The 18809-nt window shown below is 46.3% G+C and overlaps 3 protein-coding genes across 5 annotated transcripts; all 3 read right to left on the bottom strand.

Moving 5' to 3' along the window:
- Nucleotides 1-810: 810 nt before the first annotated feature.
- LOC1280045 (aromatic-L-amino-acid decarboxylase) lies at nt 811-8281 on the bottom strand. 3 transcript variants are annotated; one of them, XM_061662875.1, is made up of 7 exons: nt 8108-8281; nt 7807-7917; nt 5503-5552; nt 5303-5388; nt 2549-2783; nt 2221-2470; nt 811-2138 (listed from the first exon to the last, which is right to left on the bottom strand). In XM_061662875.1, the coding sequence occupies exons 3-7, from the start codon at nt 5542-5544 to the stop codon at nt 1267-1269; spliced, it is 1485 nt and encodes a 494-aa protein (XP_061518859.1). In that variant the 5' UTR covers nt 5545-5552; nt 7807-7917; nt 8108-8281; the 3' UTR covers nt 811-1266. The 3 variants fall into 3 exon arrangements, with proteins under 3 accessions (XP_061518859.1, XP_061518860.1, XP_319840.3); XM_061662876.1 differs by lacking the exons at nt 5503-5552; nt 8108-8281; XM_319840.5 differs by lacking the exons at nt 5503-5552; nt 7807-7917; nt 8108-8281 and adding an exon at nt 5670-5909.
- Nucleotides 8108-13277, bottom strand: LOC3291900 (uncharacterized). The gene is made up of 4 exons (XM_061662887.1): nt 11672-13277; nt 11415-11510; nt 10875-11068; nt 8108-10797 (listed from the first exon to the last, which is right to left on the bottom strand). The coding sequence occupies exons 1-4, from the start codon at nt 11990-11992 to the stop codon at nt 10698-10700; spliced, it is 711 nt and encodes a 236-aa protein (XP_061518871.1). The 5' UTR covers nt 11993-13277; the 3' UTR covers nt 8108-10697.
- A 787-nt stretch (nt 13278-14064) lies between these two features.
- On the bottom strand, nt 14065-17972 carry LOC1280046 (pre-mRNA-splicing factor ATP-dependent RNA helicase DHX16). Its single transcript, XM_319843.5, has 3 exons — nt 16590-17972; nt 16387-16501; nt 14065-16305 (listed from the first exon to the last, which is right to left on the bottom strand). The coding sequence occupies exons 1-3, from the start codon at nt 17865-17867 to the stop codon at nt 15023-15025; spliced, it is 2676 nt and encodes an 891-aa protein (XP_319843.5). The 5' UTR covers nt 17868-17972; the 3' UTR covers nt 14065-15022.
- Nucleotides 17973-18809: the final 837 nt, after the last annotated feature.

Genomic DNA, 18809 nt, shown 5'->3' on the forward strand with positions numbered 1-18809 from the left:
AAAGAAAACTTGTATTTTTGTTAATAATTTTAATCCACTTAAAAGCCAAAAATATCAGAATTTTCGGCACGAATCTTATCAAATATGTGATAAAGTGTATGAAGAACTAAATTAAATAAAACTTACCGGGTTATCAATTGTATTTTGGCGAAAACTTCGAATTTCGACTTACGCTGATATTCGAGTTACGCGGATTCCTCGGGAACGCACAAAGCGCTCGGGAACAAACTGTAACTGTAAAATAATTTAGATTAATTACAGCAGCTCTGTCCCAAACAAAAAAAATAGTGAAATTTTTGATAAGATAAACTCTTACTCTCCATTGAAAATGCACATAGGATAGCCGCGGGTAGGCTGGTCGTAAAAAGATGTAAATTTGGTAATTGCTACAACGGTTAATTTGAAAACCTCGAAAGCTCTTTACATGCATGAAAACAAGCTTAGCATTGAGTTAAAGCTTTCGAAAGCTTGCCAACAGTTTCAATTTCACCACTCCCTGTTAATTCACCACGAATCGGCGCATTTCACCACCTGCATCAAACGGCAGACGGCATAAAGATTTAAACAAACCGTTAGAGAACCGTTCCAATTTTAAACATGTTTTGGGATATTGTGCAATTTGAAAAATCGATTTAGAACCGCCAATAGATACAAATTAGATGATGCTGTAACTGTTCAGGTTCGTTGCAATTTAACGAAACTTCACGCAGACACAGCTAGTAGGTATGTAAATCAGTACGTCCTCTGTAGAGGCTAAAATTCACTACAAAAATGAATAAAACACCATTTCAAGAAGAAAAACAAAACGGCTTTGAAGTGGTATGCCTTAGATTTTATTATCAGCCCAACAGGTTCACTATATAAACATCGAACATCGATACAACAACGAGCCCAATAAGCATATACGAACATCTGGCTAAAACGGTTCATCGCGCATAACGCGTTATTGTGTTATCGTTACTCATTATTGCCTGGTTTGCCGGTATTGCAACATGATTGCCACGCGAATGTGTCCCTAAGTTGGGTACACGGGTACACCAGCTTCCCCGCAGTACCAAATTCCCCCTGGTCCCTGTAATACTTGCTGAGCGCGCGCCGAACGGCTACGCGCGCACAGTGAACGTGTTTTTCGTTGACTTGCACATGTAATAATAAATTAAACGTTCACTTGACGGTACACAACAACAAAAAAACACAAAACTTAACGATGTAGATTGTTTGCATGAGGATGAGGAGGGCGTGAGCGACAGTGCGATGATGCACAATCTACTTCTTCTGCTCGGCCAGCAGCTCGTCGGCGGCCGCGGCCACCTCCTTCCACGAGTAGTCAATATCGGCCGGCTCTGTGAAGCGCGAGCACACCGCCATGCGCAGGAAGTACACATCGTTCACCTTGGACGGGACGAGATGGATGTTGCCGCGCCCGTTGATGCGCTTCAGCAGCGCCTCGCTCAGCTCGTTCGTGCCCTTCAGCCGGAAGCAGGCCAGGCCCATCGCCACCTCGCCGAATATCTCGAACCGGTCGTCCGCCCGGCACAGCGCCTCGAACTGCTTGGCGAACCCGCAGTGGCGCCGAATGTGGGCCTGCAGATTGTCCACCCCGTACAGGCGCAGCACGAACCACAGCTTCAGCGCACGGAACCGGCGACCGAGCGGGATCTGCCAGTGGCGGTAGTCCGGTGCCGAGCCCTGCATATCGTGCTTCAGGTAGAGCGGATCGACGTTGAACGCGTTCACGATCCAGTACGGTTCCTTCAGCCACATGGCGCTGCAGTCGAAGTTGACCAGCATCCACTTGTGCGGGTTGAAGTTGAACGAGTCGGCCGTCTCGATGCCCTTCATCAGGTACCGGTACTCGGGACAGATGAAGGCCGACCCGGCGTACGCCGCATCGACGTGCACCCACACGTTGTACTGGTTGGCGACGGGTCCAATCTCGTCCAGCCGGTCGAACGCGCACGTGTTGGTGGTGCCGAGCGTCGCCACCACGTAGAACGGAATCAGCCCTGCGTCCAGATCTTCCTTGATCGCTTGTTCGAGCGTTTCACCGCGCAGCTTCAGATTTTCGTCCGCCTTCAGGCCGCGCAGCTTCACACCGCCGAGCAGTCCGGCACGCTCCACCGAGGAGTGGGATTGATCTAGCGGTGAGAGAGGGAGGACGAAAACGGATGGTTAAGAAGGTTCAGGAGTAAATCAGGAGCATGAGAGGGCAACACTCACTGGATGTGTATCCGACCAGCTTCGACACGATCGTATTATCGTCCCAGTCGGGATGCTCCTCCTTGACGCGCTTCATCGCCTTCGCCTTAGCGCCGAGCAACGCGACCAGCGTTGCCTCGCTGGCCGTGCCCTGAATGACACCGCCACCCTGCCCACCGGAGCAGGCCAGGAACTCCTTCGGCAGGTCCAGCATCTTGCCCAGCCAGTCAAGCATAACCACCTCCAGCTCGGTACAGGCAGGACTGGCAATCTGGAAGCAACAGAGGTCCAACAGGGAAAGCTGTTAGCAAGCTCATTTCTTACTAAACTACTACTCAAGCTTACTTACCCAAGTAAAACCGATGCAAGCGATCGCACCGCTCAGCATGTCGGCCACGATCGCCGGGTAGGAGTTGGCCGTCGGGAAGTAGGCGTGGAACTTGGGGCTGTGCCAGTGCGTCACACCGGGCATGATCACGCGCTCAACGTCGGCCATCACCTCTTCCCACTTTTCCGGCTGCTGCGGCGCTTCGTCCGGAATCAGTGGCCGCAAGTAGCCGGGCTGAACGGTCGGCAGAACACGCCTGTGGACAAAGCGGGACAACGAAAATGCGTTCTTAAGTGTTGGCGAGGGTCATGCTGCAACCTTCTGTGCATCTAAAATCAGCTCGAAGGTGCCCCAAATTCAGGTCATGTTCAAACTGTGCCCATCAACATCAACGGGGCAAAGGAATGTTGCAAAAGCTCGCACCTTCTGTACGATCGCGTGTGTAGGTGTATACCGGCAAAAAAAAAGAAAAAAAAAACGAAACAACCCCCTCCCAATGGAAATGGAATGGCACACAAGCAATGAAACGCCACGCTCTCGGCCACTGATTGATGACGGCTATTGCTGCTGCAGCTGCTGCTGATGGCAATGGCATGGTTGGACGAGCCTCGCTGCAAGAATCTCACCGCCACTACCACCACCACTACCACCACTATTGTCCGTGGGCTTTTGTTGCGCAATTCTACACCTTTTTAATGGCCCAGTCGCGGGCGATTGACGGGGTGTGAGAGGGGAAGAAAGAAGAGGTGATGAGGACATGTTTTATGTTACACGTATATTTTCGCGCAAGACCTTCATCTTGATTTTGAGCACACGACTTTCGTTAGTCGTCCCTTCACCCCTCTGTCTCTCTCTCTCTCTCTCGTCCATTTTTCGATTTTTTGGAAGTAGAGTTTTTAAAGTTTCGTATTAGATCAGCACCGAAAGTGAACGGACCGTAGCTGAACTTGACTGTCTTATTGCTCTCAAAATAGGGAAACTACTAGTCTACGGCACTCTGTGTTGGAGTTTCAGTGTCCGAGGTTATGGTTATGAAAGGGGAGGGGGACTACTTGTTTCTAAGCAAAAACCGCATTCGCTTACGGTGGTTTGCATTAATCATTTAACACGTGTGCGTGATTGTTTAAGCTGTGTACAGGTTTTTTATGTTTATTTGTCGTTGCTATAGCAACTGATCCACTGTTCAGACACCCAATGAGGTTGGATAGATGTCTGACTTCCGCTGTGTGTGTGTGTGCTGTGTACATACCGTGTCTGGTATGTTATGGTAATCCTTGATCAAGATCGTGACGATCGCGCTCACAGAAATGTATGAGGCATGTTCATTTCAGCATAAATTGTACCTACTGAACATGAGCACTTGGGTGTGCTTTTACATTACATTTGCTGACGTTTGATTGATATTTAACCTCCTCCTAATGAATGAGATGGCAGCAGACGACAACAAAAAAAACTAATTTTATACAACTCATCGTGTGTTGCGTTCTGCTGCGCAGAAATTCTAATGAGATTTTATACTTTTGCTAATAACAAAAAAAAAATAGACACAGGTCTCGGACCTTCCTACACCGACAGAATAACAGACACAGGTCTCGGACCTTCCTACACCGTTCTCGAACCCGTTTACGACATCGCGAGACTACTTCTAAGCCCTGGCAGAGATACGGCATGCCAACACAACCGGTCATTCGAGCTTTCGGTTGTCCTTGAGCAGTGATCCATCGTTAATCAATGTTACGCAAGCGCGGGAATGCTTAAAGCTGCCAACCCTTCCCTCTCTCCTGCTGCAAGGCGCAGCCGGTTCTACAGACATGGATGACTAAAACCCGGGGCCATTTGGTTTTTCAACTTTCGCTAGCAAATAACCGCGACAAATTAGAAGCAAAACAAACCCAAAAAAAAAAGTTTACAATCTCTCTGGCTCTGGCTACCACTTCCCCCAAATTGCTTACCGAGACTGGGCGGATCGCTTGCTAACCTTGCTGTTGGCACAGGTGTCACCGACACCGCGCTGCATGGAAAGCACAAACCCGTGACCGTGAATCTACACGATGCCGTGCGCCACACTAATCTGGCGGATGTGAGGACACACATTTTGGTTGGTTTGTTACTGCGCGCAGCAAGGTGAGCAATTATGACTGTTTATTGCCAGCAAATCAGCTTAAACCTGAACGCGAACCTGCCCACCAAAGGGACCAAACTCCAGCGGTGTAACGATCGAACGGAACTGGCATTATTTAGTGCCGGTTCATATCCCACCAAGAGACACACATATCCACCTACGAAAGCTGTGAAGGACTATTGGAAAGAATCACAAACCTTGATCGGTGATTGTTTCAGTGAACTTGGGGCAGCGCCGTCACAGTCGATTGGTTTCAATTCTCCTTTCGAACTTGAATTAAATTGCCAATATCAATGCTTTAAAACAAAGCATTGCTTTCCCATATCGACACAAATGCACGTGGCTTGACTGTTCTGTGGCAGTGGCAGAAAGTATACGATAGGTCAGGGAAATGCTAGCGCCAACCGCGGTTAACCGGTTTCGGGGGTTTTGGGGAATCCATTCCGGCCCGGCGTGGTATTTCCCCTCCGACAGGGTCGCTGAATTTCCAGACATTAGTAACCCGCGCCCGAGCCAAGGGGAATTCACACACAGAGCACGCACACATTAACAATGATATGATCGTGACGCGATCAAGAGAGACACACTCACACATCTAGTAGATGTTGTTAGAAATGTTGGTGACGATCAGTTACCACCACCATCACACCTACCTGTCGCGGATGTTCTCGAGATAGTTGGAGATGTAATCGACCATCTCCTTCGCAAAGTCCTTGAACTCTGGCGCCTGCATTTCGGTCTGGAAAGGGCGATAAAAGCAGAAAAGGCGATGAGTACGATCAAGGTGGGGTAAGTAAATAAGTAGTTGGTTTTTTGTAAACTTGTATTAGCAAGCGTGTTAGTGATTACTTACGACTGGTGGGATGTTAAATGGGTTAATACTGTTGTTGGCCATTTTATCCACTGTTAGTTTGCAGGGGGGAAATGAAGCATGTTAAAGTTTTGTTAGTTTCGTTTGTTAGTGTATAATACAGAAAGTGTAGGAAGTAGAATAACAGTAATACGATAGAATGTAATTACTCTCGTTTCACACGGCACTGGCATCTTGATAAAATTAGTTAACAAATGGTAAAAGTAAAATATATTCAGAAGCTTCCAAACGACGCTATGGCTTATGACAATCGCTGACAAACACACAAAAAGGCGCGGACACTTTTCTCTTCTACGATGGACGCGGCACAACTGTCTGGGATGCTGTACTGCACTCTCTATCATGGGGACACTCAGCAACAGTGATAGTAGTAGAGAGAGGCTCAATATTAACCTATTACATGTGAACTCAAAAGCGTTCTCACACACACACACGCCTGTTTTCGGTTCTCAACACTTTATAAAGGACACCGTGTTCACCGATCGGTCGTGATTTAATTGAGTTTGCAGTTTCCGTTATTATGGCATCCTTCCTCTTCCCACGACTTCTCTCTGTGTGTGCCAAAGTGCAAATGGGATATTATGGGAAACTAATTGAGTTAAATCATTCGCTTGCTGTGCTACCTTTCCTGTCGGCAGCTGCTGCTTTAACGGTTGAATCTAAGTCAAAGTCTCAAATTGGCAATCAATAAATGGGGCCCGGCTTCCACTGACGGATTGGACGGTATAGAGCAATATTGATTGCTTATCAGCACACGGCATGAGCTTGCAGGAAGATTGCATTGAAAACTCTATCTATCGTTACAAGGAAGTGCGTTTGTGTTTTGCGCCAGAGATAATGCTACGCAATGTAGTTGCTGTTTAGAGGGTGTATTAGATGAGATTGCATGATGCCGTGAGGTGACTTATAGTGGACATCCCCCTCCCTCCCCTTAATGATTCCAATGATAAATCAATCAAAATCAATTTTATGTTACGGTGGAAGTAAAGGTGGCTTTACGATAAAAGTAAACTTTGAATTTCTGATTATATTTATTTGTGTTAAACTATACTGACACTGAGCTGCATATATCAATTGATAGGCAATTAAATTTTACCTCAAAGATAGCATTTTGTATAGTGATTATCTCAGCTAATTGTTCAAATTCTATGAAAATGAAACATAAAAAACTGTGAAAATATCATTGGAAAATATCAAAAAATGTACAAAAAAGTGAAATGAACTGAAATTTTTTTTCATCTATTTTAGTATGTAATTTCCTTGAAATTGATGCATGAAATAAATTATAAATAAATAAATTTCCTGACAAAAAAATCAAATTAATTTCACTTTCACCACTACCTCTAATCACATCTTTACACAATGTGCACCGTTCGCTTTGGTTAGGAAGTGATTTCGTACCATTCACTTGCATTCTACCGCTCCATTGGGGGCAATACAGATGATGAGGTAAAAAACGCAACATTAATACCCCCCCTACCCCCCACTCCCCCAAAGTCCTTGCAGCGGGTGACACCCCACCGAGCACATTATTAGTTGCTTTCCGTTGTTCCATGTTTCTTCCGAGCACAGAACGGAGTCTTGGAAAGGAGTCGTATTCTTCTGTCCAGTTCAGGCATACACACAGGCACAGACACATCGAAACACAACAACCAGACACAAAATGTCCATGATTATGTAGCTCACTAGTCCACCAGCCGCAGCACCACTTTCAGTTCCGGTGGACCTTCGCCAAGTCCTCGGGATCTGCACATACACGGCACAGCACGGCACTACTCGACGCTTTGCTGTGGAGGTCAACCTTGGAGGTGAATTATACGATCACAAAACAAAATTGGCAAAACCAATAAGGAGGGGGTGGGGAAGGAACTGTTGCAGCAGTCTTGGTCAAGAACGAGATCCCAATCAAACGCAAAAGTTGTGTCTCTTTTACATTCCCAACCACATTCTAAGGTCGCGCGGGTTTAAACTCGTGTGAAAGCGAGCGCATTGCAATCGTGATCCAACGCGCGCTGTGGCCTCCAACCGCGAGGAAGGCTTCCACTGTCACGCGAACCAAGAAAAGAACGGCCGGGAATCCGGAGAACCAGTTTATGCGCTACAGTTACTGCCGAAGATTTGTGTCCACCTGCTCCCCACACACAGAGGTACGCAAGTTCCTGGTGACTGGTTGACCTCGGTTGAATCTGATCTTCTAGTTTGTGCTACCAACACCTGTTGCTGTACTTCTCAACCCATCACCTTCCACCTCAAAAGCTCTAAGTAGTAGTTCCCGGAGATACTTACAGCTTCTATGTGTGTAACACTTCCGTACCACTAAGATGAGATCTCGCTCGAATAGGAACTTGGGTAGCCCGATGGGTAGAATAAATCACGGCGACACTTGTTTTTTTTCCGCTGGAAATGAAACGGACGAACGAACGAATGATTTATTGGAGCGTGAAAAAGGAATCACTTTTCTCCTTCCCAGCGCCGGGTCGGCGCTAATGGAAGGATAATGGTGCTTTTCTGCTTGCTTGGGGGGAACTCTGTCCCCGACACGTTCAAAGCACACTCACATCCACACACACACACACACACAACGTACCGGAACCGGATAAGTATGCCTTTGTCAGCAACCGTCGGAAAATGCGGGAAAACACTTCAACTTGAACCCGCGCGGCACAATCACACAGAGCACCACACACACTTGAATGCTGGTCGGTGGTCAAAGGAATCGTGTGGTGGACGACTACACGCACGTACCGTGTCGACCGAATGTGGCTGATGAATGAAGCTGCACAGTGACCGTGACGAGCTTTTAAAGCACCCTCCCACTACCGGCAATGCAAGCCGATCTACGCCGAAGCCACCGGAGCCGCGGAGAGCGTTACTTTGGCTTTGGCCGCGCGTGCTCTTCTCACGCAAACCGACGACCGACCGACATGTTCGTGCGCGCCAAACGCGAGAGCGCACGAGGGACAGGGATCGAGACACAGCCAGTTCGGGACCGGCGTTAATGGCAATAGAACCTGTTGCACTACCCGCGCGAGGGGTGGGGAGGGCGAGGGAAAATGTGCATGCTAATTCCGTTGCATCGCGTTAATGGGTGTAGCGCAGACGGAGCCATGGCATGGGAAATGCATTTGTTGGAATGGGTCAATAGTTAATGGAAAATAGAATTATTGTTTTTAACACATTCTCTATATTTTCGATTCGATTAGTGGGCAGGGATGAGCAACCTGCTGAGGCAAGTAAGACGTTGGGGTGGCATCATTAGAACATATTTTTCATAATATTTGCACACGTTGGAAGGTAGATGACAAAATAAACTAACATATTTGCATTACGACATGGATTTTCTAAGAATGTCTACCTTGTATGAACACAGATTGTGTTTGATAAGAGAGCTAATTCTGGATAACCTGTTCGTCTTCTTGATCAAGGCCTAGCGCCTGTACCACTACTAATGGGCTAGACGACTATCAGTAACTTATTGAGTACCCGCCAGCCAGGTCTCACGGTCTATACAGGGGCTTGAACTCATGAGGGACATCTTATTAAAGTCATTCGAGACGACGACTGTACTACGGGAGCGGTCTCACATTTCAATAACTAATGTTCTGTTTACAAACAGACAAGTCCAGTCAAGAAACCAACACGTCGTTCATTAGGTCTCCCCAGACAAGTCCACTCCTACATCCTTGAAATGCACTAATCCTCAGATTGCCAGCTCATAAGTGATTTGGGCGATTCTAATTCCACCAACGTGGTTAAAAAACAATGAAGTACAAATGGAATGATTTATCTATTTACAGAGTGCTGAAAAGGGCTCAAATACAAAGTTAGCGCGTGCTCCCCACTGACTCGCAGCAACGCTAGACAGACGGGCAATGGTGGTTCTAGACCGAGGGCACGAGAGCTTCCAACAGCAGCAGAATACACATACTACGACGGAGTGCCATGAGCAGAACCGAAACGACGACTTCGTCCTTCATTCGTTCGTTCAATTTCAACAAGTTCAGCATAAATGCTTAAGCTTTTCGGAGTGGACGGGGAGGGTAGAGGTGGGTAGTGAAACACAATGGCCGACTGACGGCAGGTACCGAAACACTTTCCACTCGTCGTGATGCGGGTTAACATGACGGGGGCGCCCCATACATATGAATGAGGTGGAAATGAGGTAGGATTTCGACCCCGACGTCGTCGCAGTCGGAAAATCGGAGTCAAGTGTGCTCGTAAAGGCACAGCATAAGCATACATGCACTGCTGGCCGGTAAGCGGCTTGGAAAGGTTTTATCGTCACGTGATTTAAGAGATTGGACGGAGAATGGGTACGCCTGGTTGCAGTGGTAGACGGGGTTTGGCGATTTAGCACGGTAGAGATTCAGTGTGGGTAGAATATGATAACGATGGACCATTAAACACCATTAGTTTTGGGATAAGTTCGATTATAATACATACTAGGCTGAAACAAACTGAAACGGTTTATTTATTTAGAAACAAAAGCATCATTCAATCCCTTATCTGCCCACTCTCGACATTGATCTCGTACGAATGGTGCGTCTTGGACGTAATCGCGACACAGATCTAGTCCTTCGATTTCTACTTCTTTTCGGCAGAACAGATCCTTCTTCATTTTGAGCTAGTATAAGCTCCTGTGCCATCCCTAGCGCTAACGAGTTGTCGAAGTGCCCCGTGAGATCCGGTTTGGGGCCAAACATTGTCGACATGAAAGCACTCCACTTCCGACCCGTCCAGCGCACCGTTTGCGTCCAATAACCCGTCCCGGTGGTGCTAAAGAACGCGGTCGCGAAAGCTAGGACGGTGAGCAGCACCTCCATCAGGATGTCTCCACCCGCATCCTGATAGATGTTGGCAGTTTGCAGGGCCGATATAGCTTTCGAGATGTGATGCTCCAGAGCGCACCAGACCAGCACTTGAGCGCCTTCTATAATGGCCAAGTTTAGCAAGGTTTCGACTACAACCTGGACGTACGACGGAAGTTGACGCCGATATTTGGCCGAAAAGATCGTCAGCTTCGAAAGCCATATGATGCTCGAAGATACGATTAAAAGTCTCCGCACTCGGCAGTAGGTCGACTTGCACGTCCACGGCGGCTTGCACCATACGAACACTGGAATTTTGTACCCCAAATGAACCGCCAGCGCAAGAATGAGCGACTTCAGGGAAGTCATTTAGGACGTCGGGGGTGGTTTGCTAGTTACTTTTTCAGAAACATTTGCCTGCTCCGTGCCTTCCGGTTCGGCAACGACTGATGGGGCTGGAGGATAACTTCTATAAAAGGTGAAATATTGAATGGTAGACATTGAATGGAAACTTATGGTTGTTTGAATACATTTGGTCCCACATACCTGTCGCGGAGTGCGATCTGCTTCGGATATTCTTCTAGCCGTGCCACAACCGAGTGAAGGATTTTCAGCGCCGTCACAAGGCGTAAAAACTGGAATCCTCTTCTAGAGCTCGAATTAGCCAACGCCTTCAAATAGTACGGGCGAAAGGCTGTAAAATCTTTAACAAAAAATAAAACTGTCTTCACCACCAGTGTCTGAAAAAACAGGAACATTACGAAACAGGTAAATATAAATGAGTAGAACAATTTTCGAAAACTTACAAAAAATATATTCCTGTCACCGTTGCACGTCTACCGTCTTCGTGTAAAAGCGTAAATGAAGTTAATGAACATATTGACTAGCCTACTACGAGCATTGGCGTCAGAAAGGGAAGTAAAGCGAGACTGGTGTCAATGATGGTGCAAAGTGGATCTTAATTACTCTACTTCGGCAAGAAATGGGCTACATTTCTTTCGATCTAATGCGGCCTCGTTAAGCGGCATTTGGCACCGGAACTTTGTAGATATGTAAGTAAATTAATTCTTGAAAAGTGAAACTTACCAAAAGTTTGTGCTTGCAGATCCACCACAACAGGTACTGTACCGGGATCCACACTAAGCGCAGTGCAAAGTCACAAAACACTATATTACCAAGCACCTGCCAACGAAACGTCCCCCGATAGGGTGAGGAGAAATGATGTTCAAGATGAAAAGATTATTGAGCATTACGATTCTATCGCCAGATTGCTCCACAACTCACTGGGGACCGCATCACTTAAAGCGGATACAGCCACCACCCAACGGCAAATGCATCCTTACCATTATCAGACAAATCATCATGGTTTCAACCTTTAATGTTGGCTTTCTCGTCCGTTCCGCATCTTCTTCCTCGCCCCGCTGCTGTTCGCCCGTGTAGAAAGGTATGGCCTTTGCGAGGACGCGGTTTATCGCTAGGCTGGCGCTGATGACGAATATGGCGGAAGCAACATCGGGCTCCATGGCAACGGAACTTGCCTTCCCGTGCACGTAGTCTAGCGGGCTCGTTGCCTGCAGATGGATGATTAACGGGAGCGCCAGGCAAACAAACCGGAAAGTCCACGAGCAGCGTATGTACGCCTCATGGTGTGATACCGCTTCCATTCGGATTTCAGTTTCCAGATAGTTCCACTGGATTCGTACCACTACGCAAGAGTGTCAACGAGTTTAACTCCACTTGAATGCTTTAATCCTACCCGAGAGCGGTGGCTACTTTGTGCGTTATTAAAGATCTATCGATAGTTTTCAATGCAAATCGGACTAAGAAGTGGGCCTGCTACGATGGAACGAGAGGTGCGGTGGTGTCTTGTCAATCAGCAAGAGCTGAAAACGGAGCGCAAGGTTATGCACCTGCCCTCTAGGTTAAGAGTTCATGTTCGAGGATACGAAAGTTAAACGCCTTCCATTCCTTCCTTTCGGTGCAAAGTTCAGGTGTTCGTGATCTGCGCCAAAACGTGACGTATCGATCCAAAAATTGTTCACGTGCTGCATTAAAGCGTCGTCGGAAGTAAACGTGCCGCTAAAGTCGTGAGTAGAAAAGAATGGCGCTATCAAAATGCTTAATTTAGCCAATTGTCAATGCCATCATTCCGTCCCGCATACACTGCCTGCGCATGCTGCCGAACGATTCAGAACAAACGGAAATGAGGGTTGCAAAAGTCCCTGTAACAGACACCCACCCCACGCACGGTGGGCGGTCTGGGCGGCAAAAGCAAGAGTAGAACCAGGTCCGGAAAAAGGGAAAATCAGAAAGTGCCTTGATGGTGTATGAATGTCTACAAAGGCAACGAGTAGAGAAACATACTAGGATCTCTTAGTGGCAAGCACCCGTGATTCCTCCAAGAAATTGTCAGAGTGCTACGATTTCAAATGCAACCAAAGCACCGAGATTCAAGAGCAAAAACGGTCGAATCCAAAGGGCTGTCCCGTTTCGCCGGAAACTCGTTTCCACTCTAGGGAGAGAAAATTGTGTTTACTCATCTTCTTTTCTTTTGAAGAGCGACAGCAAGCCGACGGTAGCGAAGCGTGGGCCCGGAGGACTCCATCCGCATCCTTGCGGACTTCCCACTTGTTGAATGCGTGTGCTAAGAATGGTAAGATTTGAGCGCGGTTGGGGTGTGGGGTTTTACTGATGCGTTCTCGGTGTACGCTTTTAACATTGAATGGGATTTTTATCGCAACCGGGTAGGTCGGTCGTTGAAACAGGACCGTTGTGTGGCCGACGGGCGAAGACGTAACAGTGATAAAGATTGATGAATACGAGTTGAATCATCACCACCGCCATCGTTATCCTCTCGAAACGGGGTGAGTAGTTTTGGACGTTGAGTGGATTAGACCAGCATGTTAGTTGGCCCACGGTGTGGGGCGAGGAAATACAGTTGAGTGACGAGGATTTTGGGGGGGGGGGGGGGGGCGGAATATGGCTACACTGATTGCTCGCTATTCTACTGGCGGTCATTGTATGTGGGTAATGTTGGTGTTTGGAGTTTGGAACGAGCCCAGAAAACTTGCACGTGCCGAACGGGTTATTTATGTTTACACCAGAAGTATACACTACTTCATCGACTTTTACTTTAAAGTAAGAGGATTTAAATTACATATTTATTTAATTATTTATAATGACGTTATTTATATTTCATTCATTTTCATGATTTCATACAATTACAATTTTTATGTTTTTTTATACTACATTTATCTAATTTAAGTGGGTAAAAGCAAGTAACAAAGTGCTAGGCCTAAAGAAAAGTGATAAGAAATTATAAATCTCTAGTATAATGGCACTCTCAGGATGCTTTCTTCCAATGCTGAAGCAAAAAAAAGGGAAGTAGTTGAATGCTTATCGTTTGTGCAGCAGGATAATGATGCTGCAGACAAGGATACAGATTTATACTTCTTCCGTTGGATGTGTCCCAGGTTATTCCAGACGCGACTACCTTGCATTCACGAAACTAAAGAGACATCAATACTGAACTCACCCAGATTACTTTCGAGGCCCAGGTCGTAATCCAGACAGAGGCAGAGTCAGATACACATGAGTAGAGGTCCGTAACGCTTCCAGCAGAAAGGTTGAATGAGATTGAATTCACAACTGTGGAGATATCAAGATGAAAATTTGCTTTTGAGCGGGAAGATGATCTCCGGTACTCCTTCCCGGCATCGTGTCCGTAAGCATATAATTACTTCTGAATTAAGAAATTCTTCATTTATATTAATATTCACTATATCACAGACGAAAGAACAACATTAGCTTAAAGTGCTACTGTTACTTCTCCAATGAATAATATTGGATGGGATGATAGTGGGATAGTTACAAGGTAATATGTGATGATAAATGGCATAATGATTGTCGAGCGGTGATTTTTTCTTCTTTCCCATATTATGCTTATTTGACATAACAACTGTTTTCGATCTAAATCTGCTTAAGCCGCTAGTGAGCTTGGTTTTATCTGTTGCTGTTACTTGTTGCTGTACTCACATAATAGGATAGATGTCATATTCTACAAATGTCCAACCAATAGCGCGATTTTTCTTCTTTTTTTGTGCCCGGACACATAAATTCAATTTAATAAACTTGAAATTTTCCTTCAAAATTACGGTAACATTTAAACAATTTAAAAGATAAAATGGCTACCAACGAACGCAAACCGTCCTATTTTGTATAGTTAGATCCAGTTGTTGACGTGTGTAAAAAGTGTGCTAAGAGTCCAATTCCCATCACATAAAGTTCATTTCCCGTAATTGTGCTTCAAATTTTAAAATTCAGTTCTACCATTGATTCCAAAGCAAAAAGAAAGTGTTATATCCTCATACCAAAAGTAGAGCATACCATCAATGAAAAAAGCAATCAATGAGGTGTAAATTTGGTCATTGCACAACGGTTGTACATTCCATACTCGCGAGAAGATAGATTTAAATAGTTTGGACCCTTCTGGATGCAAGCCGTTGGTCGGAGCCGTTGGTTCAGAACCAGCACCAGAGCCGGTCGTGTATTCTGAAGCACACATCATTACAGTGGATCCTGGTCAAAACTTAACTGAGCTGATGCTTTGATTTATCACATTTCCTGTGTATGCATACATAAATTTGACAAATTCATAACGCGGCATTGTTCAATCCAGCAACATCACTACATGCTCACGAATTTGCAGTCATCTCCGCCCGACCAACCGTTTTGGGCATTTTCTTGTTAGTCGGATCTTCCAACTCCTTCGGCTTGTAGTAATGCGGTGCCACCTCTAACAACCATTTGCTCTCAATTTCTATAACGGAACGCATAAACTCTTTTGTTGTAAACACCAGCTCATGGTACAGCAGCCAGCGTGGCAAATCTTCAAAAAGAGCCGAATTTGGATGAATCATAACGTCTTGATTGTGTTTGACTGTTTTATAATTTCCCGACTTGGAAAGCCGCGCCACGTGATAAAAGTAGCCAGCAGTAATCGCTTTCCGTACGTTCGTCGTGTCAGACTCTCCGGACACCATCTCAATTTCTACCCGCTGCATAAGCCCCACGAGCTGTTCGCGCACATCACGCGCACGCTTCATTGAACGGTATTGGATGAAATTTTCATAGCACCATTGCGTGCTGTAGTCGGACTCGACCCATTGATTGTACACCTGCATAAGGCTCAGATGGTCCCCGTGCCTGTGATTAAAGTTCTTGCGTGCCGTATCAGCGTGAATGATTTTATCTTTCGGGCGGTAAAATATAGCACCATTGACCGACAGCATGGCTGCGATCGAGACAATCTCTTCCGAGCATTTGTACTTCTCGCTTGCCAGCAACATTTTAGCCATCATTGGGTCGACGGGGAATTCGGCCATACGACGGCCCAGCTTCGTCAGCTCGCCATGGTGGTTCAGTGCACCGAGCGCGTACAGCTGTTCCAACGCAAGGATTAACGTTTGATGCGGAGGAGGATCGAGAAAATCAAAGTGCAACAAATCATGAATTCCAAGCGTCTTAAGCATCAGCACTGCGTTACCCAAATTGATACGCTGAATTTCCGGCACGGTATTATCTTCAAGCTCATTATTGTAAGCCCAGGCCGTGTACAGCCGGAAACATTTGCCAGGGGCAACACGCCCGGCGCGGCCTGCCCGCTGATTGGCAGACGCTTTCGAAATTGGAACGACAAGCAGGGTTTCCATTCCGGTGCGCGAATTAAAATTGTTCTGCTTTGCAAACCCTGGATCGATAACATAGATGATATTGTCGATTGTTAGGGACGTTTCAGCAATGTTAGTAGCGAGAATCACTTTGCGTGCGTTCGGTGGCGTCGGTTCAAATATCTTCGCCTGCATATCGGAGGGTAAATTTGCGTAAATTGGTAATATAAGCAGCTCCTTCAGTTTCGATCCCAGACGTTTCACACGATCTTGCAGCATTTCTTGGCAGGCTTCAATTTCTTCCTGACCTGTGAAGAGAAAAAAAGGAAAAAAACAATGTTCAGTCGCTATAAAGTAATAATGTTCGGTGCGATCGAGTATGAACTTACCGGTTAGAAAGACTAAGATATCACCTAACGGTTGGGTGGCGTGTATCTGTAACACGGAAACCACGCAGGCATCGATGTAATCCGCTTCGGGTGCTTTCGTGTAAAATATGTCCACCTGCGAATGAAATGCAATAATATTAGTAGCTACTCAGGAAGGATCCTCGAAAAGAATGCTTCTCCTTTTCTGTTAAAATACCACGTACCGGATAACGTCGTCCAGGGATTCGAAAAATGGGAGCTTTATCGAAAAAGTCCGAAAACTTTTCGGCATCGAGAGTGGCACTAGAAATGAGCAGCTTTAAATCCTTCCTAAATCTAGCAATATCCTTCACCAAACCGAACAGAATATCTGTATGCAGCGTGCGCTCGTGCGCCTCATCGATTATCATCACCGCATAGGAGGCCAGATCGGGCTCGGACAGAAACTCACGATGTAGCGTACCGTCCGTCATGTACTTGATAACGGTCCGTTCCGACGTACAGTCCTCGAAACGGATGCTGTACCCGACCTCGTTACCGAGCTTCACGGCCATCTCCTCGGCAACGCGTGCCGCCACGGACATGGCAGCAACACGCCGCGGTTGCGTACAGCCAATCTTCTTCCCTTCGTTCGTAAATCCGGCCTCGTACAGATACTGGGGGATCTGGGTCGTCTTTCCTGAGCCCGTTTCACCTTCTATAATAAGAATGTTGTGCGCTTGAATGGCGGCAATAAGATCCTCCTTGAACGGGTAAATTGGTAGCGACTTTTGCGTTTCCTCTATGGTCATCTTCTTCCGCTGTGCCTCGGTCAGTTCCGGCTTGTCGTCCTTCTTCTTCGTACCGGCCATCTGCAGTGCCTCCACAAAGTCGATCTGCTCGTCGAGCAGCAGCTCGTACTCCTGCTGCTGGGCGGCCCTTTCCTTCGCATCCTTCGAGCCGAACCCGTACACGGCCGACGCGAGCTGTTCCGCTTCCCACTTTTTCTGCTCCGAGTGGGGCATACGTTCCCGCTCGTCCACCTCGACGTACTCCTCCATCTCGCCCTTCTTAACATCCTTCGGCATGCGGTAGCGCTGTACGCGCTCCAACTCTCGGGCCTTCTCATGATCTTTGGCGATTTGCAGCAGACGCTTCTTGTGTTCCCGGTCGCGCCGTTCGCGCTCCGTAATTTCGGCCTCGGGAAACAAGTACTCATCGTCCCGGATGTCCGCCTCGAGCTCGGCTACCTTGTCCTCTTTGCGCTTTTCGAGGTACTGCCGGCGGGACTGTTTGCGTAGCTCGGGCAGCAGCTTTTCCCGGTCAGCCGTTTCGAGCCGGAGACGTTTGGCGGCATCGGCACCGCGCTTGTCAGACGATGCCGCTACATTGCGCGTATTGCTTTCATCGCGTTGCTTCAGTCGCTTGGAAAACTCGTCACGCTCCTTCAGGTCACGGTGGCGCTCTTCATCGCTGCTATCATCGGAAGAGTAAGATTTACGTCTATCTGTGTTTTTGGACATGTTTAATAAACAACTGATGCAGTACGTATGCGAGGAAAGTTATCAACAACTCGAGAATGGTCAGGTTTACTCATGCAGAGACAAGCAGACTGCAATCTACTGTCATGTTGGCAGAGTGACCAGAACTACCGATTTATTTGTAGCACTGCTTCCACACAACAGGTTTTTGAAGTGTAATGTTTCGTAACGTCTCGTAATGCTTCGTAACGCTTCTTTTATCGGTGAACCAATTTCGTTGTACGTGTAATATCCAAACAAAATTGCCTTTTTCTTTGTTTTAAAGCGTAAACCAATAATGTAAGATAGTTTTAGTAAACTTTTATTTCTTTACGCCAAATTTATGTTAGATAATCTGGACTATTTGGTACAATTCAATAGGTATTTTTTCGATCCACTATTTTTTTCTGCCTTGGCCCGGCAAGCTCACTCCAAATCGATTTTGAGAGCAGAAATCTAATTCCTTCTATCAAATCTAAGTCTGCTGCCAGATAGACCGTAACGAAGAAAATTTAAAACCGAAAAATAACGCTTGTTATTGTAAACAAACAAAAAGTGAGTTTTGTTTATCTCAATTTTGATGAAAATAACTCAGATACTTTTGTTTGATTTCTGTTAAATTGATGTTTGGCACTACAGAAGCATGCAAACAGCAACTTCGTTTCGTTTTCGCTCGCCTGCGGGTGGACCGAAATCGGTCGACCGAAAAAAGGAGCGTTACAATGCGTTATATTTCAACTGTTTTCGTTACGGAGGTTTTTCAGATATGAAAACCGTTGTAAAACACTGTGACAAAAGATCGATTAATACCGCGTATTTAGTGAATTTTAGTAAAGAGGCAAAGAAAAAAAAGGAAAATTCCACAGAGAGAGATTCACAAACCTCTAAAGAATCATGTGCCATTGATGTTTAGGAAATCATTATGATTTTAAGACAACATCATTA

Source organism: Anopheles gambiae, chromosome 3, assembly GCF_943734735.2.
Source record: "Anopheles gambiae chromosome 3, idAnoGambNW_F1_1, whole genome shotgun sequence".
Classification (NCBI taxonomy): Eukaryota; Metazoa; Arthropoda; class Insecta; order Diptera; family Culicidae; genus Anopheles; species Anopheles gambiae.

Coding starts and splice junctions, on each gene's coding strand:
- LOC1280045 (XM_319840.5), bottom strand. CDS start 5,864: ATGATAGAGAGTGCAGTACAGCATCCCAGACAGTTGTGCCGCGTCCAT. Junction 5,389..5,669: donor CAGTGCCGTGTGAAACGAGA/GTAATTACATTC, acceptor CGCCCTTTCCAG/ACCGAAATGCAGGCGCCAGA. Junction 2,784..5,302: donor CTCGAGAACATCCGCGACAG/GTAGGTGTGATG, acceptor CTTTGTCCACAG/GCGTGTTCTGCCGACCGTTC.
- LOC3291900 (XM_061662887.1), bottom strand. CDS start 11,992: ATGGAAGCGGTATCACACCATGAGGCGTACATACGCTGCTCGTGGACT. Junction 11,511..11,671: donor TGATGATTTGTCTGATAATG/GTAAGGATGCAT, acceptor TTTCGTTGGCAG/GTGCTTGGTAATATAGTGTT. Junction 11,069..11,414: donor TCTGCAAGCACAAACTTTTG/GTAAGTTTCACT, acceptor CTGTTTTTTCAG/ACACTGGTGGTGAAGACAGT.
- LOC1280046 (XM_319843.5), bottom strand. CDS start 17,867: ATGTCCAAAAACACAGATAGACGTAAATCTTACTCTTCCGATGATAGC. Junction 16,502..16,589: donor TCCCTGGACGACGTTATCCG/GTACGTGGTATT, acceptor TTTCATTCGCAG/GTGGACATATTTTACACGAA. Junction 16,306..16,386: donor TATCTTAGTCTTTCTAACCG/GTAAGTTCATAC, acceptor TTCTCTTCACAG/GTCAGGAAGAAATTGAAGCC.